The sequence below is a fragment of the Cricetulus griseus genome, chromosome 3 (genome assembly GCF_003668045.3).
Source record: "Cricetulus griseus strain 17A/GY chromosome 3, alternate assembly CriGri-PICRH-1.0, whole genome shotgun sequence".
Taxonomy (NCBI): Eukaryota; Metazoa; Chordata; class Mammalia; order Rodentia; family Cricetidae; genus Cricetulus; species Cricetulus griseus.
Genome location: NC_048596.1, coordinates 26774393 through 26798088, shown reverse-complemented (window position 1 = coordinate 26798088; position 23696 = coordinate 26774393). Strand labels below are relative to the sequence as shown.

The following is a 23696-nucleotide window of genomic DNA, read 5'->3' as shown; positions in this document are numbered from 1 at the left end:
TAACTAAATTCATTTATCTAATTCTGCATAATATAAGATGTTACTAATTTTAGGGTAATAACAGGATATGTTTTTAGAGAAGTTATCTTACAGAAAAATATCCAAAACACGGTAATTGAAACGAAATGATCCCAGAGATTCACTTTCATAACAGTCAGTAATGCAAAGAGAGAAGCTGAGCTTACAATAAAAGAAAAGAAAATTGACGAGTTGCAATTACAGAAGCAGAGTGGCGAGAACTTGGCAGTTCCTAACACTCTGGTATCTAGTTTTGAGTACTGGTTAAATGTTTCCTAAGTAAAAAAGGATTCTGAAACCCCAACTCTGTCCAAATGTTCTTTCAAGACAAGGGAATCACACACAACAGGTGATCTTTGAAACAAAATCTGAATTGTTCTTGGCTGGAGACATCCTATTTTGCCTCCCAGATCCTATTTATAGAAACAAACAGGACCATTTCCTTTCCACCTGGCTAGAACACACTTTAATTTACCTGCCATAACAAAAAAATAAAAAATAAAATCAGAAAACAACAAACAAAAAACAAACAAACAAAAAAAACATCAACAACATGAAATAAAGATACTGAGGTCACTGCACCCTGACTCATCTCACAGGGTGGCACAGGCCTGATCAACACCTGGGAAGCAGAGGCAAAAGAATCATGAGCCTGTGGTCATCCTTTGCTACATCCCAAGAGTGGGGCCAGCCTGTCTCCATGAGATCTGCTTCAAATAAACCAATACCTCAGAGAGGATGATGGGCCCCTGTTTAAAGCTATTTAAAGGCAAATACTTGCCTCTTTCCAAATCATAATGGACAAAATAATTCAAGTCATTCAAACAACAGTGAATCGTGAAATTCATATAACTAAATCCAAAGTTGTGGTTTTCCTGGGGCTAAAACTTTGTTACCCACAGGTACGTAGATCTACACGCATGAATAGACACATTTTCTTCTTTTCCATGCCCCCCCCACTCCAGTGCATGCACAGTGAAGCTCCTTGACCTCCTTCATCAACCAACCCAGCACCAAGCTTAACTATGTTTGGAATGGGAATCTAACAAGAAGAAAGGGACTATCACAATATGGTTTTAAATCCTCATGTCATAGTGGACCCTCAAGTATTTCTGGAATACTTTTTCCCGAATCAAGAACCAAAGCCGGGGCCCTGTACATGCTAGGCAGATGCCCTACTACTGAGCTACATCCTATACTGTTCTCTCATTCTTGCTTTACAATGAACTCGTCTGTCTCTACCTATCTGTCTGTCTATCTATCTATCTATCTACCATCCATCTATTTTTTTTTTCCTGAGGCAGAGTCATGCTCTGTAGCCAGGCTAGCCTGGAACTATGTTGATCAGTACAGTCTCAAATGTGCTTTACAACTGAGGACAACCCTGAATTCCTTCAGTCTTCACCTTCTGGATGCCTGCTGGGATCACAGGCATATGCTGTCACCCCCCTCACACACACACACACACACACACACACCCTGGCTTGAATAACTTTCTTTCTTAAAAAATCTGTGACCGAGCACAGAGGTAGTACCCTGAAACCTGCCTGGGTGGTGGAAGCAAGATGATCAAGACTCAAATCATTTTCATCTACATAATGAATAGTTCTTAACCTGTCTGGGCCACAAAAGATCCTGTCACAAAGAAGAAAAGAGGAGGATGAGGAAAGATGAAGAAGGAAGGGAGGGGGAAGGGAGGTAAGGAGAGACAGAGGGAGGGAGGGGGAGGGAGGAGGGAGGGAGGGAGGGAGGGAGGGAGGGAGGGAGGAGGGAGAAAAGGATGCCTGGGTGTGGCAGTTTATACTTATAACCAATCCAAAGAGGCAGAGGCAGGAGGATTATCTTAAGTTCAGTCCAGCCTGGGTGACATAGCCAGTTTGAATCTAGGCTATGTTAAGAGTGAAACCTTGTCTCAAAACACAAAGGAAAAAAGTAAAGAATGAAGATCTCTGTTGCCTCATTTGATTTTCATCCTCAAGCACTGTGACACAGCAAAGCAAAAGCAGCTGCCCTTTCTTTCCTCCAGCTCTCTATGCCAAACACTTCAGTAATCCAACTGGTATTAATGATTAGTCTTCTCTGCTTCTTTGCTCTGTGTCCCTTTAACTGGAGTACTGGTAAATGCATGATTGGCTTCCAGCTTGCCAGTTTTCATGGTGTAAACATAACCACCATAGTCAAAAAACATTGAATGAAAAATTACAAATGTGCACACAATCCAGTCCTACCTCCAGCAGGAGCAGGCTTGAGCACACCACCAGGACTCCGGTCTGTTTATGATAATCCCAAATGATGCTAGTCACAGTCTAATTATTATGGTACTACAACAAATACATGGTCACCTCAAAGAATAAATTTCATCTGGACCTTTCTCATAGTAAAAACCTTCACTAAGGGGCTGGACATATAGCCCAGGGGTGTTTGCCTAGTATGCACAAGGGCCTGTGTTTGATACATGGAACATGCAACCAGGGGTGGTGCATGCCTGTAACCCCAGAGACATTACAGGAAGAATTTCAGGCAACTCTGGCCTCATGAAATTCCATCTTGAAAAAAATAAAAAATAAAAAACTTTCTATCACGCTGGGTGTTGGTGGCACACGCCTTTAATCCCAGCACTTGGGAGGCAGAGGCAGGAGGATCTCTGTGAGTTTGAGGCCAGCCTGGTCTCCAGAGCAAGTGCCAGGATAGGCTCCAAAGCTACACAGAGAAACCCTGTCTCGAAAACAAAAATCAAAAAAAAAAAAAAAAAAACAACAATAAAAACTTTCTATCACAGGGAAAGGACATCCCCCAAAGGGAAAATATGATTAACCCCTTGGCCAAAGCTTTTATCTGTTTATTTTTAAATTTTGACTTTATTTATTTTGTTCAGGACTTGCTATGTACCCCTGCCTGACTCGAAGCTCACAATTCTCCTGCCTCAGTTTCCCACCAAGTGCTGGTATTACCAGCATGCCACCACCTTGGCCTCAAACATCTTCATGGGACACAGGTAGTTGGAAGCAGACTTGATGATACGCATCTTCAACTACAGCTACTCGGGAGACTGGTGCTGGGGATCTACAGTTCCAGGGCAGCCGAGGCAACAAGACCCAGTCTCAAAAAACTATAAAGAGAAAACTTTAAAGCGTAGGTAGTTGGAGAAACATGGTAGCAAACAGACAATCAGATCCTCAGCCACACACTTGTGACTCTGCTGATCTCTGTAACTGCTAAGCAACTGCTCCAGGTTCCACCAGCTTGAAGCTGCAGGAAACTGAAAACGCATCAGTACTTGGCCCACGGGAATAAAACTGATTAGTTCCTATGGGGTCTCATCGGAATCGTTAAATCTGCGTCCAAGGCCACTAAGCTCAGTGCCTTCTTAATTTACATCACTCCCAAGAAGCCTTCTTTGGGTCTTGGGTTAATTCTGGCCAGTTACCTAATACAACCCATGTTGAATGAAATGAGTGGGGTTTGGCAGATGACAGTATTGACGGGTCTTTGTTCTTTAGGGACCAAGGATCCAGAGGAAGAGTTAAGATAATATAGCTATCTTAAAATATCTAATAGGCTGTCATATAAAAGACGGATTAGAGAGATCATGAAGGAACACGGGATAGAAGTCATGGAGAGAAGAGGCAGGTTTTGACCTCGAACATCTATATAACCACCAATAATGATAGCTAACAGGTATTGAGTGCCTGAATTTTTCAGGAGGCCTCAATACACTGTTGACTCTCATCAAGTTTAATACTGACCAAGCCCACCCTTGCCTCTTTATCCCAGCACAGTTAATCTTGAAAGATAAAGGAATTGTTCATCCAGAGCCCCAGAGAACTTCAAGTTCCTGGCACTGTCTAAGCTGGCCATGGCTCACAGGTTTATGCAGACACAGCCTTCCTGTATGTAGAGTTCTTGCAGAGACTCCAAGCCCACATGATAGCTGAGGTCAACACACACCTACACAAACCCATCTCATCTGTCACCTATTAGAGGACTATAAGGCTGTTTTTTTGTTTTTTGTTTTTTGTTTTTTGTTTGTTTGTTTGTTTTTTCAATTCCTGGAGAACAGGTATAAAAAGATGGCCCAAGAGCTAGATGCCCCTGTTCCAAAATCTTGTTCGGTACATGAACTGCCCGGCTCGGTTCATGTAGTTCTTAAAAGAAGAGCCGACCTTTCTAACCCTTCTCATCTCTTCTGCTCACTCAAAGGCTGAGGTTTCAGTAAGAACAAAGACATTTCCTTTAAAAACAGCTATGTAAGGGCCGATGAGATGGCTCAGTGGGCAAAGGCACTTGCCGCCATGTCTGAGGACCTGAGTTCAATCTCTGGAAGCCACGAGACAGAAAGACAGAACCCATTCCTGTGGGCCACCACAGACCTGCTGTGGCATGTGTATGTAATGTAACTTACATGTAATTTGAAAAATAGTTTAAAATGAAACAAAAATATTGTCCTGACACCAAATTAGCAGCTACATAAAATTACTCATTTCTCTTACTCGATAAGTTGCCAACATCACTCTTGGACAAGACATGCCCGCTTGATCTCAAGAGTTGTCATGGGGCAATCTATGAATGTCATATACCCTGCTTCTAGAAACATCAAAGGGCTTTAGGGAAAAAATCTCCTATCAGGAGGTGATAGAAGATGGGATTAGAGGATACTCTAAAACCCAGTCCTCAAGTGACCCAATGCATATACTTTATACAAATTTTCCATATTTGGTAAGATGGACACCTCTATTCCTGTTAATCAATGTGCCTCAGAGTAGTCTGGACCTCACCCAAGTCTACACTGCAAGTTAGGGGAGAATCGGAGTCTGAATCCAGAGCTGATCTTTCCAAAGCTCTCCTCTCTATAGAACACTTACCTTCTGGAACTCCACAACATTCCTGCCCAGTAGAGTCGGCACCCCATGTCTTCAGTTTCTTCATTTGTAGACAACTGTATCCCTCACCTCACAGGGCGCCATACAAAGGATCCACTTAACACACAGGAAGTTGGGTGCTCCTTAATGTAGGCTATTGTTACTTCGGAAGACAGATAAACTTACTGCAAACACTGTACAGACTGCGTGCACCTATCTGCTTTTAGTTTTACAGAACTGGTTCCTATTCCCAATGAAATGACAGGCTCATTGTGACGGGTTTAAATTATCGCCCTGACAATCTCTACCTACATGTCTTCAGGCAGGTCACTTCACTCCTCTGAGCCTCTCCCCACCTGCAAAATGGAGAACGTGCATGTACTTTTGTAAAAGCAAACTTGGAACAAAAGCACACAGCTCTTGCTCAATGATGGTTACCCCCAGGCGTCCACAGCTGCCATGAGTCTCTCCAAATGACAGAGAAGTCACAGTGGCCAGGATCATGATTTCTATAGCTGTCCTAAACAATCACATTGTCTCACCCTTTTGAATCGTCCAATACTTTCAAATATATTCTCAGGGAGAAGAACATACTCATAAATATCCATTCAACTTGAGGCATCTGAAAGATGTCATAAATTAAGTAACACGATACCAAGCTTGACAACTGTACTATCTAGAAAAAAAAATTATTCAAATGTCACACCCTGACAGGCGTATGTGTGGTGCAGGGTGGCATGTAAAGACTGGACGACAACTGGCAGAAGTCACTTTTCTCCTTCTACCATGTGGTTTCCAGAGACTGGACATGAGCTACTAGGCTTGGAGGCAATGCTGCCAAGCCATCTCATCCTAGGCCTTAAATTTCAGTCTATCTGGAACATAATCAGCAAACCTAAAGCTGGGCATGACAATACACGCCTGTAATCCCAGTGAGGCTGGAAGAACACAAAGACAAGACCAGCCTATTCTACAGAGTGAGTTCAAGGTCAGCCTGGGCTAGGAAAATTTGTTAAGGAACAGAGAGGCAATGACAATTTGACCAGATCCCTCAAGGTAGCTCCTGCTTACATTTTGTAATTGAATCTGCACTAGTTCTTGTATGTCTGGAACGACTGATTATGACTAAAGAAGAAAAGACAGACAGATACATCTGTAATCTGCAGATAACCAGAAAATTCTCCCTATTTCTCTTCATGCTGACTTTTCTGATTGGCCAATTTAAAAGTAAAGGCTGAGTGTCCGAGCACAGTAACTCAATTTTAAAACTTTAGATCCTGTACTTTCACAATTGCAGCTAAAACTGATAACAGATTTCGTTTTCTTCAAGTTTGTACCCATGTTACTACATAACGGATTCATCCACTTTCTGCTAGCAGAATGTTCTCTTTGAGTGAAAGAAGAAATCGGAACCCTTTACCAGAAAGCCACCAGCCTGGATCGGCTATAACTCCTGACCGCTACCATGCAATGGAAGGAAAGGGGCGTGCCTTCCATACTGAGTACTGAGTACCACCTAAGCATTCAAGACTTTCCACAAATGCTGTGTCTCATCCAAAACAATATCCCTTGTATCTAAAATCACTAGGGTTTCTCTTCCTTTTCTCCCTAAATTAATTAATTAATTAATTCATTCATTCATTCTTCCTTCCTTTCTTTCTTCTCCGCTTTCCCCTCCCCTACTCCTCTTCTTCCTTTTCTTCTTTTTTTTTTTTTAAGACAAAAATCTCCCCATAGCTCAAGGTGTCCTGGAACTCCCTACATAGCCCAAGCTAACCTGAATCTTCAGATCTTCCTACTCTGCCTCCTGAGTGCTGGGATTATGGATAAAGTGCCGCCACATAAACCTGCCTCACACATACACACACACATACACATACACACACACACACACACACACACACACACAGTTTGTTTGTTTGTTTTTTCTAATTATCAGTGAGTAGGGATATAACTCAGTTGGTAGAGTGCTTGCCTAAGAATAAACAAAACCCTAAATTCAATCTCTAGCATTGAATTAAAATTAGGCATGGTGAGCCTGGCAGCGGTGGCACACACCTTTAATTCACAGCACTCAGGAAGCAGAGGCAAGTGGATCTCTGTGAGTTAGAAGCCAGCCTAGTCTACAGATCCAGGACAGGCTCCAAAGCTACAGAGAAGCCCATTCTTGAAAATGAAACAAACAAAACCTAGGCATGGCAGTAATCTCACCACTCCAGTTGAAGACAGGAGGATCAGAAGGTTGGGGCAGGAGAAATGGCTCAGCAGTTAGGAGCACTGGCTTCTCTTGGAGAGGACCAGTGTTCAAGTCTCAGCACTGATAGAGCAGCTTGAAATTATCTACGACTCTAGTCCCATGTAATATGACAGACACACTCTTCCGGTCTCTGCAGGCCCCAGGCATATATGTGGTGCACACACATGCATTCAGGCAAAATACCCACAACATAATAAATACATGGATGCCTAAAGGTCATCCCCAGTTACACAGTGAATGTGAGGCCAAGTTGGGATCCCAAGATTCTGCTTCAATCAACAACAACTAAACAAACAGGCAAACAAAAAACCAAGGTGGCAAGCCGGTCATAGTGGCACATGCCTGTAATTTCAGCACTTAGGAGGCTGAGACAGGACACTTGCCATGAATTCTAGGAGATCCTGAACCATGTGGTGAGTTCCAGCCAGTCTAGACTGTCTGTTTCAAAAACAGACAGGAAACCCAACAATAACAAGATACTATCAAACTCTTAATTTAGTAACATTCAAAATTATTCCTAAAATGTGGCATATTGTAGCGATGGAGGGACACACCTGCAATACCAACTGTCTGCAGACTGAGACGAGAGAGTCATGAGATGGAGCATAGTGTGGGCGACAGGGCTGGCCAGGCTTAAGCAAATAAATGGGATTAGGAGTACTGCAATTAATAAAATTCCGTCTCTTTGACTGAGGCTGTGTTGCTTTCTCAAAGGAAGCCAGTCTGAGGCAGCACCTGCTGCTCCATTGCCCATCCTGAGATTCATGGCGGCCGATAGTGTAGCTGTAACAGCTGGCAGGTAAGAGGGAGTCCATATTGTCTCCTGTCATCCTCCCACGAGCTCCACATGGTCTGATTACCTTCTTCCTTTCACTCAGTCTGAAACACAAAGGTTGAGGACTAGCTCTGACCACACAGCTGAAATTCAAGCCCAAGTCATCTGGAGGGAGGGAGGGGTGAATTTATACAACTGCAAATGCATCAGGTGTTCCTAGCACTTTGGAATTATATTCATTTCCAAACTTTTTAAATGAGCTGACCACTCCAGCAATGCTACTTCTGTTTCACAACATCAGAATAGCAGGGCATGTCAGTCAGCCAGACTTCTGCCTTGGTGTTAGCAATAGCACCCCAGGAAATCTAAACTCACTGGAACCTGCTTTGTGCTTTTGAGCCAGCTTTTCCAGGTGAACTTTTTGATCCATTTATATACATATGCTAAATAAAATCACTAGGACGATTTTTAGCTTCTTGCTGGAAATAGCATGGCTGACAAGTATTAACTACATGTTGGCCAAAATAAAACATAACAGAGAGCTGTCGGGGGGGGGGGATAAAACCAGCACAACAGTCCAGATCAAAGGACCCTCCCTCTCTATGGATACTTCACTGGGAACCATTGCAGGTCTTTTGACAAAACCAACTACGGAAATAGAGGCAACTATCCAGTGAGGCGGTGATGCCACTTAAACCATTTTTCTGCTCCAACATCAATCACAAATGCATGCTTTTCCATTTCAAAGTACATGAGAATATATCATTTCTAATCAGACTTCAACTTCATTGCAAAGGAACTAACAAAAGGCAATCAACAGAGGTAGTGGTGGTGGGAGACAGGCAGGGCTTAGGAGTAGTTCTGTGGGACAGTACGCTTTGGGCATGTGGGAGGCCCTAGTCTCAATACCCAGCACTCACACAAACCTAACACACACACACACACACACACACACACACACACACACACACACACACACACACAGACAGAGAGAGAGAGAGAGAGAGAGAGAGAGAGAGAGAGAACATAATGAAATGCTCACTCATATGGCAGACCAGACAACTAGTACAGAGGTCACGTAGCAAGATTTGTCAGCTCTGAAACATCATGCAAGTATTAGAAACAACATCTAGTTCAACTCCAACATTCTAAGAGCACTGGTACCGTAGTTGATCTCATGACTGCTAAGTAGCATGGGCAGGCAAAATACCTAAGGAAACCCGGTAAAGAAGTTGGTCTTAGAAAAGTTCTCCAGGGAGTAAATAAAGTCGGAAAGTCGGGTGACATTTAGATGAGCAGTAAATAGATGACATTCTCCTTTCCTTGCTTAGTAAAAACCAACAAGCAATTGATCTGACTTTTGGAGGGTGCTGGGAATGAATCCCAGGAACTTGGAAACGCTGGACATGTACATCTTCCTCTACTGAGCTACTCCTTCGGCTTCCTGACTTGATTTCTAGGTTAGAACACCCTCACACTGAGTTCAAACTTTTGTTTTGTTTTGTTTTGTGGCGGGTGGTGGTTTTGTGTGTGTGTGTGTGTGTGTGTGTGTGTGTGTGTGTGTGTGTGTTGTTTGTTTTAATTTCAATGTACAAGTGTCTGTGGGATGTGCACTGGTGTCCTTACAGACCTGAAGAGGGTGTCAGATCCCCTAAGGCTGGAGTTACAAACAGTTGTGAGCCTCCTGATGTGAGTGCTAGAAACCAAACCCTGATCTCCTGGGAAAGCAGTAGGCACTTGTAAGCGCCAAGCCATCTCACCTGGGCTAAACCTAGTTTTTAAGTAAGGCATTTAGGTAGTGAACTGTACAGGTGTACCCCTTAGGGCATGCACAATTGACTTCAGAACTGCCTGTTCAGGGCTGCAAAGATGGCTCAGGAGTTAAGAACATTAGCTGCCCTTGCAGAGGACATAGGTTTGGATCCAGTACCTAAATGGTGGCTCATAACTACTTGGACTTCAGTACCAGGGGATCTGGCACCTTCCTCTTACTTTGACACCAGGCATGCATGTGGCACATTGAGATACACATAGGCAAAACATTCATACACATAAATTTTTTTAAAAAATTAATGTGTGATTGAATCTAAGAAAATTAAACATAATAGGATAATGAAAAACAAGCTTTGATTCAATCCTTTAAAAAACTATAAATAAGCAAGGCTGGTGGCACACGCCTTTAATCCCAGCACTCCAAAGGCAGAGCCAGATGGATCTTTGCAACTAGCTTGTTCCCAGGATGCTACATAGTGAGACCCTGCCTCAAAAAAAACAAACAAAAAGTTGTAAATAAACCAAGTGTGGTGGTTTACTGTAGAGACTGGAGGATCATGGAGTTCAAGCTTATTCTTGGCTACACTTAAAGAGTTTGAGGCCGCTCTTCCTGTGAGCAGCCGGAGATAACCTGTGAAAATGGTTCGCTACTCTCTTCACCCAAAAAAACCCTACCAAATCATGCAAATCAAGAGGATCAAATCTTCGGGTTCACTTTAAGAACACCCGTGAAACTGCCCAGGCCACTGAGGGTATGCACATCCCGAAAAGCCATCATATATCTTAAAGATGTCACTTTAAAGACGCAATGTTTGCCCCTTCTGGCGGTATAACAGTGGAGTCGGTAGGTGCGCCCAAGCCAAACAGTAGGGCTGGACACAGGGTCCATGGCCAAAACACAGTGCTGAATTTTTGCTGCATATGCTTAAAAATGCAGAGAGTCATGTTGAACTGAAGGGTTTAGAAGTAGTCATTGAACACAGTTAGGTGAACAAAGCACCTAAGATGAGTCCACGAACTCACAGAGCTCATTAACCCAGACATGCGCTTGCCCTGCCCCACTGGGATGATCCTCACTGAAAAGGGACAGACTGTTCCAAAGCCAGAAGAGGAAGTTGCACAGAAGAAAAAGATACCCCAGAAGAAACTGAAGAAACAAAAATTTATGGCGCAGGAATAAATTCAGCATAAAATAAATGTAGATTAAAGTTAAAAAAGAAAAAGAGTTTGAGGCCAGCCTAGGCTACAGGAGATCCTATGTGAGGAAAAAAAGGTAAATATAAATAAAAAATTATTACAAGTTTTTACTTTTCTGTAAGAAACATAAGCCCCTTGACTTCTGACACAGGCAGTTACATTTTCTTGCATTTAAAAAAAAAATCCCTATAGCTTTGTAAGCATTGATAAGGCTTAGATTAGTTTTTCTCTTTCTTCAAATCATTATTAGATAACATACTTTCAATTCCTCAAAAAGTAACTTTCGTGCAGGGTAAGGCATGACGATAGAGTCCTATGACCCTAGCCCTCGGGAAGCTGAGGCATGAGAAATACCACGAGTTACAGGCCAGCCTGGGGCTGGATCACAAAACCGGGTCTCTCAACATCAGAGAGACAGCTCAGCAGGTAAGGGCCCTTGCCACCATCAGTTTGATGACCTGAGTTTGGTCACGGAGCCCACAGGTTGGAAGGACAGACCAACTCTTCCAAGTTGTCCTCTGACCTCCTCGGCTGCTGTGGCACTCACACCCACATATCCACCCCACACAGTGATAAAGGAAAAACACAGAAAGCAAAAGACGATTTAAACCAGCAACTCTACCTCTCTGCCACCCCTAAAACTCACTACATAGATCAGGCTGGTCTCAAGCTGGAGTCTCCTTACTCAGACTCCCCAGCGTTGGGATCATAGGTCTGTGCCAACATTCCTACCTAGTTCTTTTCTTTTCTTTTGTCTCTCTCCCCCACCTCCAATCAGGGTCTAGCTATTGTCATTGAAAACTATAGTAAACTCTTTAAGATGTAGCAGTCAGAGAAATAACTAAAATGTGGCTTCACAGAAAACAAACAAATAAGAGCAGTCAATATGAAGTTCACAAAATAATTTTCCAAAAACTATTTTTAAAAAGTATGTAAAAACTCAGACACTGAATATCTGTCTTACAGCCACAGCCAAATCAAACCTGCTGTGTAATTCCCAAATTACACACACATCTTAACATTTCAGACCTACAAAATGCACACACTGGATACCCACAGTCATGAAAAAAAAAAAAAAAAAAAACTTTTCCAAAGTTTTAGAAACTCATGCACTGCAGAAAAGCTATGAAAAGAAAGAAAATCATGAACAACGGCTGTTTGTTGTTCATGGAGTTGTGCTGTTTGTCAAAGATCACACTTTTACAGAAATTCAAGCCCAGTCTAGTCATTTCCCAACACCAACCAGTACACGTTTGGATGCCTTCAGTTTACCATGCACTCTACTTACTTTGCTTTTTGCCATTTATAAACTTCATTAAAGACACTCACAAAGAGGTAACCACTTGAATGGAGTTAGGCTCAGACTCTTAGAAAAAAAAAGTCTAAACTCTACCTACAAACTGACATCCCAGAATGCCAGGTGGGGAAGGTACCCTTTACAATCTATCATTATATATACAAGCCTCGGATTATGAAACGACGCACTTTCGGCGCTGTACAATTACAAACACTCAACTCTCCCCACTCCAGAAAATAAATAAATAAATAAATAAAACAATCCACCTGCAGGCCTCATTGGTCCACACAGTTCCGGCCCACATGGTGTCAGTGGGTGTCTCCCTCTACACAGGCTGTCTCACTGGCTGTGTAGAAAAACTGTTTAATAGGCTGTGATTTGGGGGATTGTCAAACTCCACGCCTCCAGACTTAAGCTTGCCAATGGGCCCGAGATACTGGCGGTTACTCTGCGATTCAAAGGGCAACCTTGGTAGCCTGAGATGCAAACCCCAAAAGATGTGTTCGGAGAAGGGAGCAGTGAGCCGGGGCTGTGACAGTCCGCCTTATGCCTAGTCCCAGACCCAAGATCAGTTGGGTGCATGCTCCCGGCCACCAATAAGAGCCGGCAGAGTGTTCTCCTTTTCTCTACTGTGACCGAGGGTGCAGCCACAGCTAGTGTCAGGCGGATAGGACTAGCCAGGAACCACCGCGGGCCAACACCTTCAGCGCCCGGCGCCTCTAGAGGCTGCGGTCCGGAGCGGGCGCTTGGCCGCCCCCTCAAGCGCGGGCACGGCCGCTCCCCTCCCGTCGGGACTTACGCGGCCTGTTCTTCCTCCCGGAGTCCATCCTCCTCCGCAGCCGGCATTTCTTGGCCGGAGAGTCATGTTGGGAGAACAGCGGCTGCGGCTGCAGCTCGGACGAGAGCTGGAAACGTGCGGGAGGCGGGTCGCGGCTGCAGGCGGGCGGCGGGTGGAAGCCGTTGTGCAGCAGCCCGTTCACCACGGCGGCCGCGGCGCCCTCGGGGGCCCCCGGGGACTGCAGGGCCGCGCGCTCGTGCTGCGCGCCGCGGTCGCCCATGCCCGGACTGGCGGGCGCTGCGCGGGCTCCGGCTCGGGGGACCTCGCTGGAGGTCACGGTCGGGCGTCCTCCTGTCTCCCGATCCTCCCTGCGGCGGCTTGCTATCCGGCAGGCTCAGCGCCGCGGCCGGGGGCTGGCGGCCCGGGCGCTCCTCCCCTCCTCCCGCCGGCGTCCCCGTGTCTTGGGCGGCTTGGCCTCCGCGCGCCGGGCTGGCTGCTCCTGCCCGCAGCATGTCGGCCTCGCGCGCCGCCCCGGGAACCTCGGCGGACCCCGGCCGGGGCGCCCGCCTCCCCCTCATCCCGAGGCCGAGCCACTTCAAATGCGGCTTCCTCGCCTCCCAGACCTGTCCCCGCCACTGAGCATGCCCAGTCCTGCCCGCCACCGCCACCGACGAGTTTTAACGTGCAGAATGAAGTTCTCAGGGTTTGCGAAGAGGAGATAGGCGGATCGTGCTTTGTGTGGCAGAGTGAGCCTAAAGGGTACTGGGTGAGGTAGGCACGAGACAGCCAGAAGCCTCGGGAGGAATGCGGGAGGAAGCCAAATATTTGCAGAGGTTTCAGGTTTGCTAATCCTATCCCCAGTGGGCTAGTACCTTCCCAAGGTCACTCATGCCCACACCCCCGCCCCCAAAAGTGTGTGTGCCGGCGCGCGTGCGTTAATGTGACCAAACTACTCCGAGGTCTGAAGGGAGGGAAGAGAACAATTATTTATAGAAAGGTAGGCAGCCTTGGAGAAGGAGGGGAGTGGAATTCCTTGGCTGGCACACGCACACAAACAGCATGTGTTCTTTAGTTGTCTTTTGCAGAGAGGAAACCTAGGAATACAATGTAAGAACAGTGAAGGACAAACTACGCAGGAATAACCGGTGCTGGAAGAGACCAAGTAAACAGAAACGACCCCAAACTATAAAAAGTACATTCCTCACTCAGAAAAGACCCCTCGGCCAGAAAAAAACAGAGAACAACGCCCTATCCTGTTGTTTATGGAGGAAAAAGTTGCCCCTGGCTATAAGGGGAACCAGCACCATGAGCTCTGGAGTTAAACCTCAGTGTGGATTCCTACTGTCACTGGGTAGAAAGACAAATTCAGTACTTAACACACCTGTAATAGGCAAACAGAGTGGCCGTGCCCAGCAGGCGGGACACACTTAGGAGTTGGTGACATCCTGAGGCCTCAGCTTTTATATCTGTCTAAAGTGGGCTCTTGTCACAAAAGTACCTAGTGCAACATTGGCACATAATAAATGCTCACGGAGCCTCATGTAAAATTAAAGTCAGGCTCGGGAAATAACTCAGTAGTGAAGGGTTCAGGAATATAGATATATATGCCAGCTTTATTTTTTTTTCCAAAACGTGTTTGGGCTTACAATTTCATATTTCTATATTCCGGGACCCTTCAGTAATAGGATACTTCCTATACTGGGTTCTGTCCCCTACAAAAGAGTAGAGAACTTTAAAACTGCAGGCCATTGTTCCAAACTACTGTAAATAGAGCAGGCTGAGTACAAATGGAAGCCCCTCTCTAAGTTCCACATCATCTGGAAAAAAAAAAAAATCTGTGTTCAAGTTCCTAAACAAGCCAGCTTCAACAATGTGAACTTCTCTCTACCTTAATCCTCCCAAAGTGACCTGTGGTTAACCTACCTGTCCCTTGAACTTAATCTTCCATGGGTCCAAAACTGCCATTAACTGTGCCGAGGGTTTATACGTTGGTTTGAGGATTTATTTCTCCCAGCAGAGCACTTTCAAGAATCACATTTTCAGAATGAATGGGTCCACTCCATTCCTTCCACTTGTGTTTTCAGGCAAGAAAATTGAGGTGTAGAGAAATAACTCAGGTTAAGAACAAATCTAGGACTCAACCTCAATTCCTATCTTCTCTGCTTCCTGGAGTTTATATTAGTTAATGACTCTGAGAAGTTGCCTTAGGTAATCAAGCCCCTGCCCATCATTGGCTTTCAGTTCTGTTCCTTGACAACTTGCTCCTTCAGGCTATCATCTCTCCCTACTCCTGTACCAGTTCACACCTCCTAATTCTGGCTATAAAACACATGTAGTTTACCTGGTGACACAGGCCTTCGATCCCATCCCAGCTACTAAGGAGGCTAAGGGAGGGTGACCTCAAGTGCAAGGCTTGCCTTAGCTACTTAGTTCAAGCCAGCTTTTAAAACTTGATGGAAGCCTGCATCAAAATAAAAGTAAGAGAGCTGAAGATGTATATAGCCCCATGGTAAAGCATTTGGCTAGCAAAGCATGCGTAAGGTTCTAGGTTCAGTCCCTAGTACTGTTGAAAATAAAATGCACAGGTTCCCTGAGTTTTAGATGGTCACACTATTGGGCTAACACTGCATTGCTACAAAGATGAAGTGAGTTAATAGAAATGTGTATGAATGAAATGACACAGTCACATCTCATTCAGTCACTATTTCTTCCCACTGCTGTGTATACTGCATTAAGGCAGATGACTCTCCATCACTGTATCTCCAGGAAGCTCTCTCTGGTCATGGGGATTCGCACTTTGTTCAGTGCATTTTCTAAAAGCCCCCATTGCCACTTCTCTGTATTCCAATTCTCACAGACTCTAACTGGGTTGATTAGGACTGCAGTAACTTCAAGGACACATCCTCCAGCTGGATTCCCAGGCATGGCAAGGGAGGCCCAAGCCAAATGGCTCAGACTCAAACAGGGCAAAAGTCCTGGTACAGAATGTTCCTCACCTGCTTTCCTTTCAAGCTAGTGCCCTGGTTACAGCCCAGCCTGGGGGAAGCCAGGTGACATCCCACAGGTTTATTCCAGGGTATGTGTAGGTGGTGAACATGAGCGGCCGTCATGTGCTCCAGGAGAGCTGGGACAAATATTGTCTAAGAGTGAGGAAAGCAGAGGCCCACAAGCTATTTCTCTCGGTCTCTGCTGGTTCATGATTTGTCAATCTTTTATTAAGTGTGAACTATGCTGAAGACCCTAAAACAGACTATAGGACTACGAAGGCAAAGCTGATGACTTTGCTGCCCCCAGACGGTTACAGTTCACTAGAAAACCAGAGATCATTGGTTTTCTCACCTCAGTGTCATAAGAATGATCCAGGGCCTACACACTTTTTCTTTGGTTCTGCAGATTAGAGGTAGGGCTTCACACATGCCAACCAAGTGCTTTATCACTGAGTTAGGGCCCCAACACTCTTTTTGTATTTTGAGGCAGAATGTCACTAATTTGTCAAGGCTGGTCTTAAACTCATTCTGTAGCCAGTTGAGCTGTGGATTTGTGATTTTTTTCCCTCAGCCTTCTCAGTAGAAAGAATTACAGGTCTGCACCAACAGCTCCAGTGGAGAATTTAATTTTTCCTGGTTTTTTGTTTGTTTGTTTGTTTCAGCATCTCAGTTCATAGTCCTAATTGTCTGGCCTGAGATTAGATTTGTAGGCCAGGCTGGCCTGGAACTTTCAAAGTTCTGTCTGCCTCTGCCTCCTGAGTATTGGGACTAAGGGTATGGGCTACCACAGTGGGCATTTTGTTTGCTTTGCTAGTCCTTGAGCTAACCATGTAGCCAATGGTGGCCTGGAAATCTTGATTCTCCCATCTCTACTCCCCACGTTCTGGGGTGACAGATACTACACCCAGAAGGCAATTTTTACATTTTTAATTTTCTTTTTTTTAATGTTTTTTTGTTGCCTTTTATGACTGAGCCATATCTCCAACCCTTAATTTTCTTTTTTAAAAGAGGGCATTGGAGTCGGAGATGGGTGTGGTGGCTCATTTCTGTAATCCCAGCACTCAGGAGGCTGAGGCAGGAATATTGCCAAAAGTACAAAGTCAGCAAGGGCTACATATCCTGCCTGAGAGAGAAAGAGGGAGACCACAGGCTCCCAAACACCTTGGACTGTAGGCATGAGCCTGCCTGACTTCATTTTGACCTTTTTCTCCTGACCTTCTGGTCTGCTCCTCCCCAGCTTTCCTCCCCACACCCTGCCTCCCTTCCCCTCTCTTCCTTCCATCCTGTGTGTAAATGTGTATGCACGTGCATACGTAATTGAGGGTTGTGGTGCTCAGGATGGAATCCAGCCAGGGCAGATGCTCAATCACTGAAATATGACCTTTGTCTTGTTACCTGGTTTTCTTTTTGTTTGCTTAATCTGCTGCTCCATCCCCTTGTGTAACCCTGCTGGCCTACTACTCCCTATGTAGACCAGCTGGCTCCCTTTAATTTGAGGCAATCCTCGTATCTCTACCTGCTAACTTTATGCCCTAATACTCAGGACTGTACCCTGACATAGGCCTGGCTGTCCTGGAACTTGCTGTGTAGACCAGCTGGCTCCCAAGTGCCAGGTGTACAGGTGTAATGACATCATACCCACCATTACCGTAGTTTTTGAGAGTTTAATTTAATGACTCTATATGGGACTTGCAATTGATTCTTTGTAAATTAATTTTTAGCTTAGCATACAAGATACTGAGTTTTGTATTATACTTTTTCTCATTTGTTCTCCTCTCATGTCTCCCCATTTGCTGGTTCTCTTTACAATTTACTGTTAAAAAATGCAGATAAAACCCATCCACTGTACCATAATTATACACTATTATTGTAGATTTTAGTTACTTGGGAAAATGGTAACAAAGTCAAATATGCCAAGCTTAAGCTGGTGAAAAAAACAAACAAACAACAAAAAAAACAAACAAAAGCAAAAAACAAGGCTCTATCCCCAGCTTGGCAAAACAAGAAGAAAAACAAAACAAAAAAAGAAAAAGAACTCCGCCCCTGCTTTTCTGCATTCATCCCATCAGCTGGCATATGAGCGCTGAGACCAGATACACTGGCGACTCCTTGTTAAACCTAAACTCAACACCAAGGGATCCAACAGAAGAGTGTTCACTGAGCCATTAGAGATGACAGAAGAAGGCCAGGTCCCGAGCCAGATTTCAACACCCACCATACCATCTAGATGGACACTGGGAAGGGAGTCTCTCAGACCTGGAATCCAGAGGGTTTTCAATTTTGTTCTGGTTTTGGTTTAGCCTTAAATTTGAGATCCTCCTTCCTCAGCCTCCCAAATGCTACAATTATAGGCATGAGCCACCAGGCTGGCTTAGTTTAAACTTTTTGGTTGACTTACCCTGTCCTTGGTTTCTGACATAGGGCCATACTCTGTAGTCTCAAGAGCATGTCACCAAATTCCTAAAACCCTTGGCTTTTATTGAAGGTTCAGAGTATCTTTTCTATGAATAACAGTCCCCTCCCCTTTTAAATCATAACTGATTTTATTCTAACTAGGTAGTTCAGGGTGGAGCCAGAGACAGGCTACAGAGAAGGCTCTAGAAAATAAACAAGGGAGGGCAGAAAATGGGGGAGGCAGGTTCTTACTTTAACTAGGCTGCCACTTTAACCCAGACTGGCCTTGAACTCTCTCTCTCAGGTTCTCCACACTGGGGTGTTAGACATGAATCATCACAGAAGGTTGAGGGTTGAATTTTTAGTTCTGTCCAACAACCTTCAAGAAGCTTTGGGTGGCTAGCAACTAAACTCTATAAAACACTTGGATAACAGGCTCACAGAGACTGAATCAGCAAGCGCAGGCCTGCATTGGTCTGCACCACGTCCTCTACATATATGGTATGGCTATTAGCTTGGTGTTTTTGTGGGATTTCTTAACAGTGGGAGTGGGTGAGTCTTTGACTCTTTGCCTGTACTTAGGACTCTTTTCCAGGCTGGATATGAGGATTTTTACATCATCTTATCATATCTTGTTTTTGTAATATTTGGCTGTCTCTCTTATAGGCCTGCTCTTTTCTGAAGAGGAAACAGAGGAGGAGTGGATCTAGGGGGGAGGGGAGATGTGGGGAGAGCTGGGAGAAGTGCAAAAAGGGAAAACTGTGGTCAGGAAATATTGTATGAGAGAAAAAAAAGTATTTTCAATAAGAAAGAAAGTAATTTAATGAGCTTCCATGTTGTTCTAATTTTTGCTCTCTTTTTGAGACTGGCTCATCTCATATAGCCCAGGGTACCATCAAATTGGCTATGTAGCCAAGGATGGCCTTGAACTCTGAACCTCCTATTTCTGCTAGTACTAGGATTGCAACCTGCAGCACCAAGCCCAGCACTCGGGTGTAGGTTTTAGAGATAGCACTGCCCCCTGTACCTTGCCAATGTATCCTTTCATCTAACTGTTCATGTGAATTCTTTATGGTAAGTGGATAGACCTAAGTAAAGTATTTCCATGAATTGTGTCCTGTGTGAACAAAAACAAAAACCAACTATAACATAGAAAGGAATAAATGATAGTTTATTGTGGAGCCCAATATGGGTAGCCCAGGAACACAGACTCAGATTCCTTCTGTTCCAGTGTAGTAACAATTTCATATGGGTTTTTGTGTGCTTGTTTTTTGTTTTATTTGAAACAGTCTCTGTATTATGTAACTCTGGCTGTTCTTGAACTTGCTTTGGAGTCTAGGCTAGCCTGGAACTTACAGAGATCCACCTGCCTCTGCCTCCTGAGTTTTGGGATTAAAGACATGAGTTATCATGCCCAGTTTCATGAATCCTTTATAGTAAGAGAAAAAGTTATAAATCAAGACACTTTCAAAATACACTTCTAGAAACATCAGGTAGGTGGGTTAGGGCAAAGCATGAAAATCTGTTACAGATCTCATGCTATAGTGATATTCTTAGCTTTTAGATTGGTGGAAGCGACTGGCTTGCTAAAAATATATTTTAAAGGGTTTTTTGTTTGTTTGTTTTGATAGACACAGCTTGTTAGGTTGGTCATAGAAGACAGCAAGGAGTGGCTTTTAGAGGGACTAAAAATAGCCCAAGATAATTTAACTTTGGCCTGCAGCATTTTAACTTTCCATAGCTAGGAAATATAGTCATTTAGCCATGTAGAATCCTCAATGCATAGATGGCTCCTTCCTTAGGAACCTGAGTTCACACTAGCCAATTTTGAATCCAAGGAGGAAGTTCATAAGATACCACGTATGTTGCCAGTTAGAGCACAGGTCACAAGCTGAGTATCTCAGATACTCAGTATCTGAGATAGAGGCTGTCTTTTGGTACCGAGTCCTTACTTAACCTGTGATAAGTAACCTCCAACTGGATAGCGTTAGAACTGAATTGTAGGGCACCCATCCCCACATCTGGTTACAGAAGCCTCATGTGTTGTTTTTGTCAGTATGGAGGACAGAGAACAGGTGCTTTTCTCCACTCCCACCCACTTTCTAACTCTGCTGTAGTGCATCCTCAGAGAAACCTAGAGAAGCTGCTCCTCCCGTTACCTGCAGACCTGATGCCATGACTTCCAGTGCCCGTGTAACAGCCACTGCCTGCACTGCCTTGAGCTCCTAACGGTAACTGGATAACTTCACTTCGCACTGGTATTTGCATTCTAGCATCTTAGACGCTTGTTTACAGAACAGACTTTTTCTCCTTAAAAGAATTTCCTAAGCTGCACATGGTGGTTGCACCCATGACCCCAGCATTCAGGAGGCAGACACAAGAGGACTAGCAGTTTGGGGCCAGCATAGGCTACATACTGAGATCCTATCTCAAAAAAAAAAAAAAAAGCCAATAAAAGTGTTGATTGAGATGCCTCATCTGGTAGAGGAACTTGGTATGCAAGCCTGTCGGTGTTAGTTTGATCCGTGGAATCCTTGTAAAGGTCCAGACATCACACAATTGTCATGTGACCTCTGCCAGGGTATTTGCACAAGCACACACAAATGATAATAATTTTTTATTAATAAAGTAAAGATTTCAAATTCAATCCCCAGCAACACAACAATAATTATAAACCCCCAAATTCTAGCCATGTTCTCTTATTTTGTATGTATAGTTACATACGAACTATTTTAAAGTTCTATTTTCTTCTTAACTCTGTTCACATGACTGCAGGTGCCCCCAGAAGCCAGAGATGTCCCCGCTCCCACTGTGGCTGCATTGATATGCAGCTGTAAGCTACCTGACGTGGGTACAAGGAACTGAATTCAGGTCCTCTGAAAGAGCAAGCAAGCGTGCTCTTACAGTCTCACACACACAAAAAAATTTAAACAATTATTTTTTTTGAGACAGGATTTCTCTGTGAAACAGTCCTGGCTGCCCTGGAACGCATTTGTAGACCAGGCTGGCCTTGAACTCACAGAGATTCGCTTGCTTCTGCCTCCCAATTACTGAGATTTGAAGTGTGCGCCACCACCACCCAGCTAAGCAAATATTGTTGAGATAGCCAGGGAGCCAGACCAGAGAGAGCCATGTGACAGGTTTCTAATGGCCCTGACAGGGGCCAAGCCTTAGTTTCATTTTAATGAACAGGCTGGAGATAAGCAAGCAGTTCTTGGGAAAGCCGAAACCCAAGGGCAACTAATCAGAGGGTGCCCCACAGTCTTGTGCAAGTGTAAGAGAATTAAAGATGGCTTCTCCCACTCTGCAGCTGAAAAGCCCCTAACCACTGACCCACTAACCAATCATATAGCAACCCATAAACTGTTGTTTAAACCCACCAATTAGCCCCCGACTAATCTCTCCTCCCTGAAATTCCCCTAACCTGATTTAAAAAGGAGCCCTCAGGCGTCTTTTGTGGTTGGCATGTGCCACCCCAACATCTTGGATTAATAAAACACTTGCTTATTGCATATGTGATGGGTGGTCTTTTATGGAACTACTCTCAGACCCTAACAATCTTAACTTATGGCCACTGCTACAAGTACTGAGTTTACAGAGCCAGCTATATAGCTCAGTGCTAGAACACTTGCCCAAAATGATATCCACCCTAACTCTTGCAGAAAAAAAAAAAAATTCCTGGCAAGTACTACATGACGTTGATAACTGAGAGGGGAGAAAAGTCCCCTACCATTATACATTCTTCTTAGAGTAGAAGGGAGAGGATAGCAAATACGTAAGTCAGCAAATAAGTACGGGTTGTTAAAAGAGACAGATTAAAATAGTATAAAACACAGTAAGTGGAATGGAAGATGGGTGACTTCCATTTAGGGTTTACTATTGCTGTGAAGAGTTGCTGCATGACCACAGCAACTCTTATTAAAAAAACAAACAAACAAACAAACAAAAAACATTTAATTGAGAGTGGCTCGCTTACAGTTTCAGAGCTCCCGTCCATTTATGGTCATGAAGGGCAGCATGGCAGTGTGCAGGCAGATGTTGTGCTGGAGCTGAGAATGCCACATCTTGCAGGCAACAGGAAGCTGACTGGCTGCCATAACTGAGTGAAGCTTGAGAGAAGACCTCAAAGCCTGTCCTCCAACAAGGCTATACCTCCTAATAGTGCCACTCCCTTTGGGGGCTACTTTCTTTCAAACCACCAAAAGGGTTCTATTTTGAAGGGAGTAATAAAGATATCACATTATGTTGGTGACAACTGAAGGTTGAAGTGTGAGCTGTTAGGTAAAGAAATGGAAGAAAGGAAATGAATACCTGTGTATATGCACACGTGTGTGTGTGTGTGTGTGTGTGTGTGTGTGTGTGTGTGTGTGTGTGTGTGTGCACTCTTGCATGCATACCATTTTTCCAGAATCAACGATTCTAGGTGTCATGACCATCATGTCAGCAGCCAGCCAGGCATGGATCTGTAGCAGTAGTCAAGAGCTTACATTGGATCACAAGGCAAAGAGAGAGCTAATGCTTGGATTTTTGAAAGCTCAAAACTTACTCCTAGAGACACACCTCCTCCAACAAGGCCACAGTTCCCAGTCCTTCTAAATTGTGGTCCAAACATTCAAACATATGAGCCTATGGAGGCCATTCTTATTCAAATCACAACACTGGGAATTCTGGTAAAGAGAGTGTGTGCATACATCCTCAAGAATGATGGAAATGGAGGCCCTTACATGATAGGCCCTTTGGTTTGTCTTACCTGTTTTGTTTTCCAGACAAAGGCATCTACAAATAATGAAGTTTATCAGCTGCAAATGAAGCTACCAGGTTTTCTAATTTTCATATTTAACACAACCCACAACACTCCTATGACCAAGATGTATGGGAATTTGAGACACAATATATGCAGATCGTGATGGAGTCAGAGCAGGTTTGATGAGCAGAAGTTTATTAGACAAAGTTCTCATGCGACAGTCTTGCACCACTAGGCAGGTCAGGGAAAAGAGAGAGCTGCATGCATGCGACCCTCATATTTAAGGTCTTTCTACGTGACTCTGACTATGCCCAAGTGTATGTGGTCTGCATCACCTGTGCCAGCCCCCAAGAAGGTGTGGATAACATTTCCCCTACACATCTACAAATAGTGAAGTTTATTGGCTGCAAATGAAGCTACCAGGTTTTCTAATTTTCATATTTAACACATCCCACAACACTCCAATGACCAAGATGTATAGGAATTTCCTACCCATCACACATATACAAAGTAAATAGCCAGCAGTATCATCAACCTGCAATTCAATTCAGTTCTGCCACTTTTCAGATTCCACAGGTCAAGATGCCAGTCTCACAAGACCTCTACTGTCACCGAAT

At 44.2% G+C, this 23696-nt stretch overlaps 1 protein-coding gene across 1 annotated transcript in view; it reads right to left on the bottom strand.

The window, feature by feature from the left end:
- The window catches only part of Pank1 (pantothenate kinase 1), a 63788-nt gene extending 50133 nt beyond the window's left edge, over nucleotides 1-13655 (bottom strand). Inside the window, 2 exon segments of the mRNA XM_027406363.2 lie at nucleotides 12976-13253; nucleotides 13255-13655. Coding sequence (XP_027262164.1) covers nucleotides 12976-13253; nucleotides 13255-13532 — 556 coding nt within the window. The 5' untranslated portion in view covers nucleotides 13533-13655.
- Nucleotides 13656-23696: the final 10041 nt, after the last annotated feature.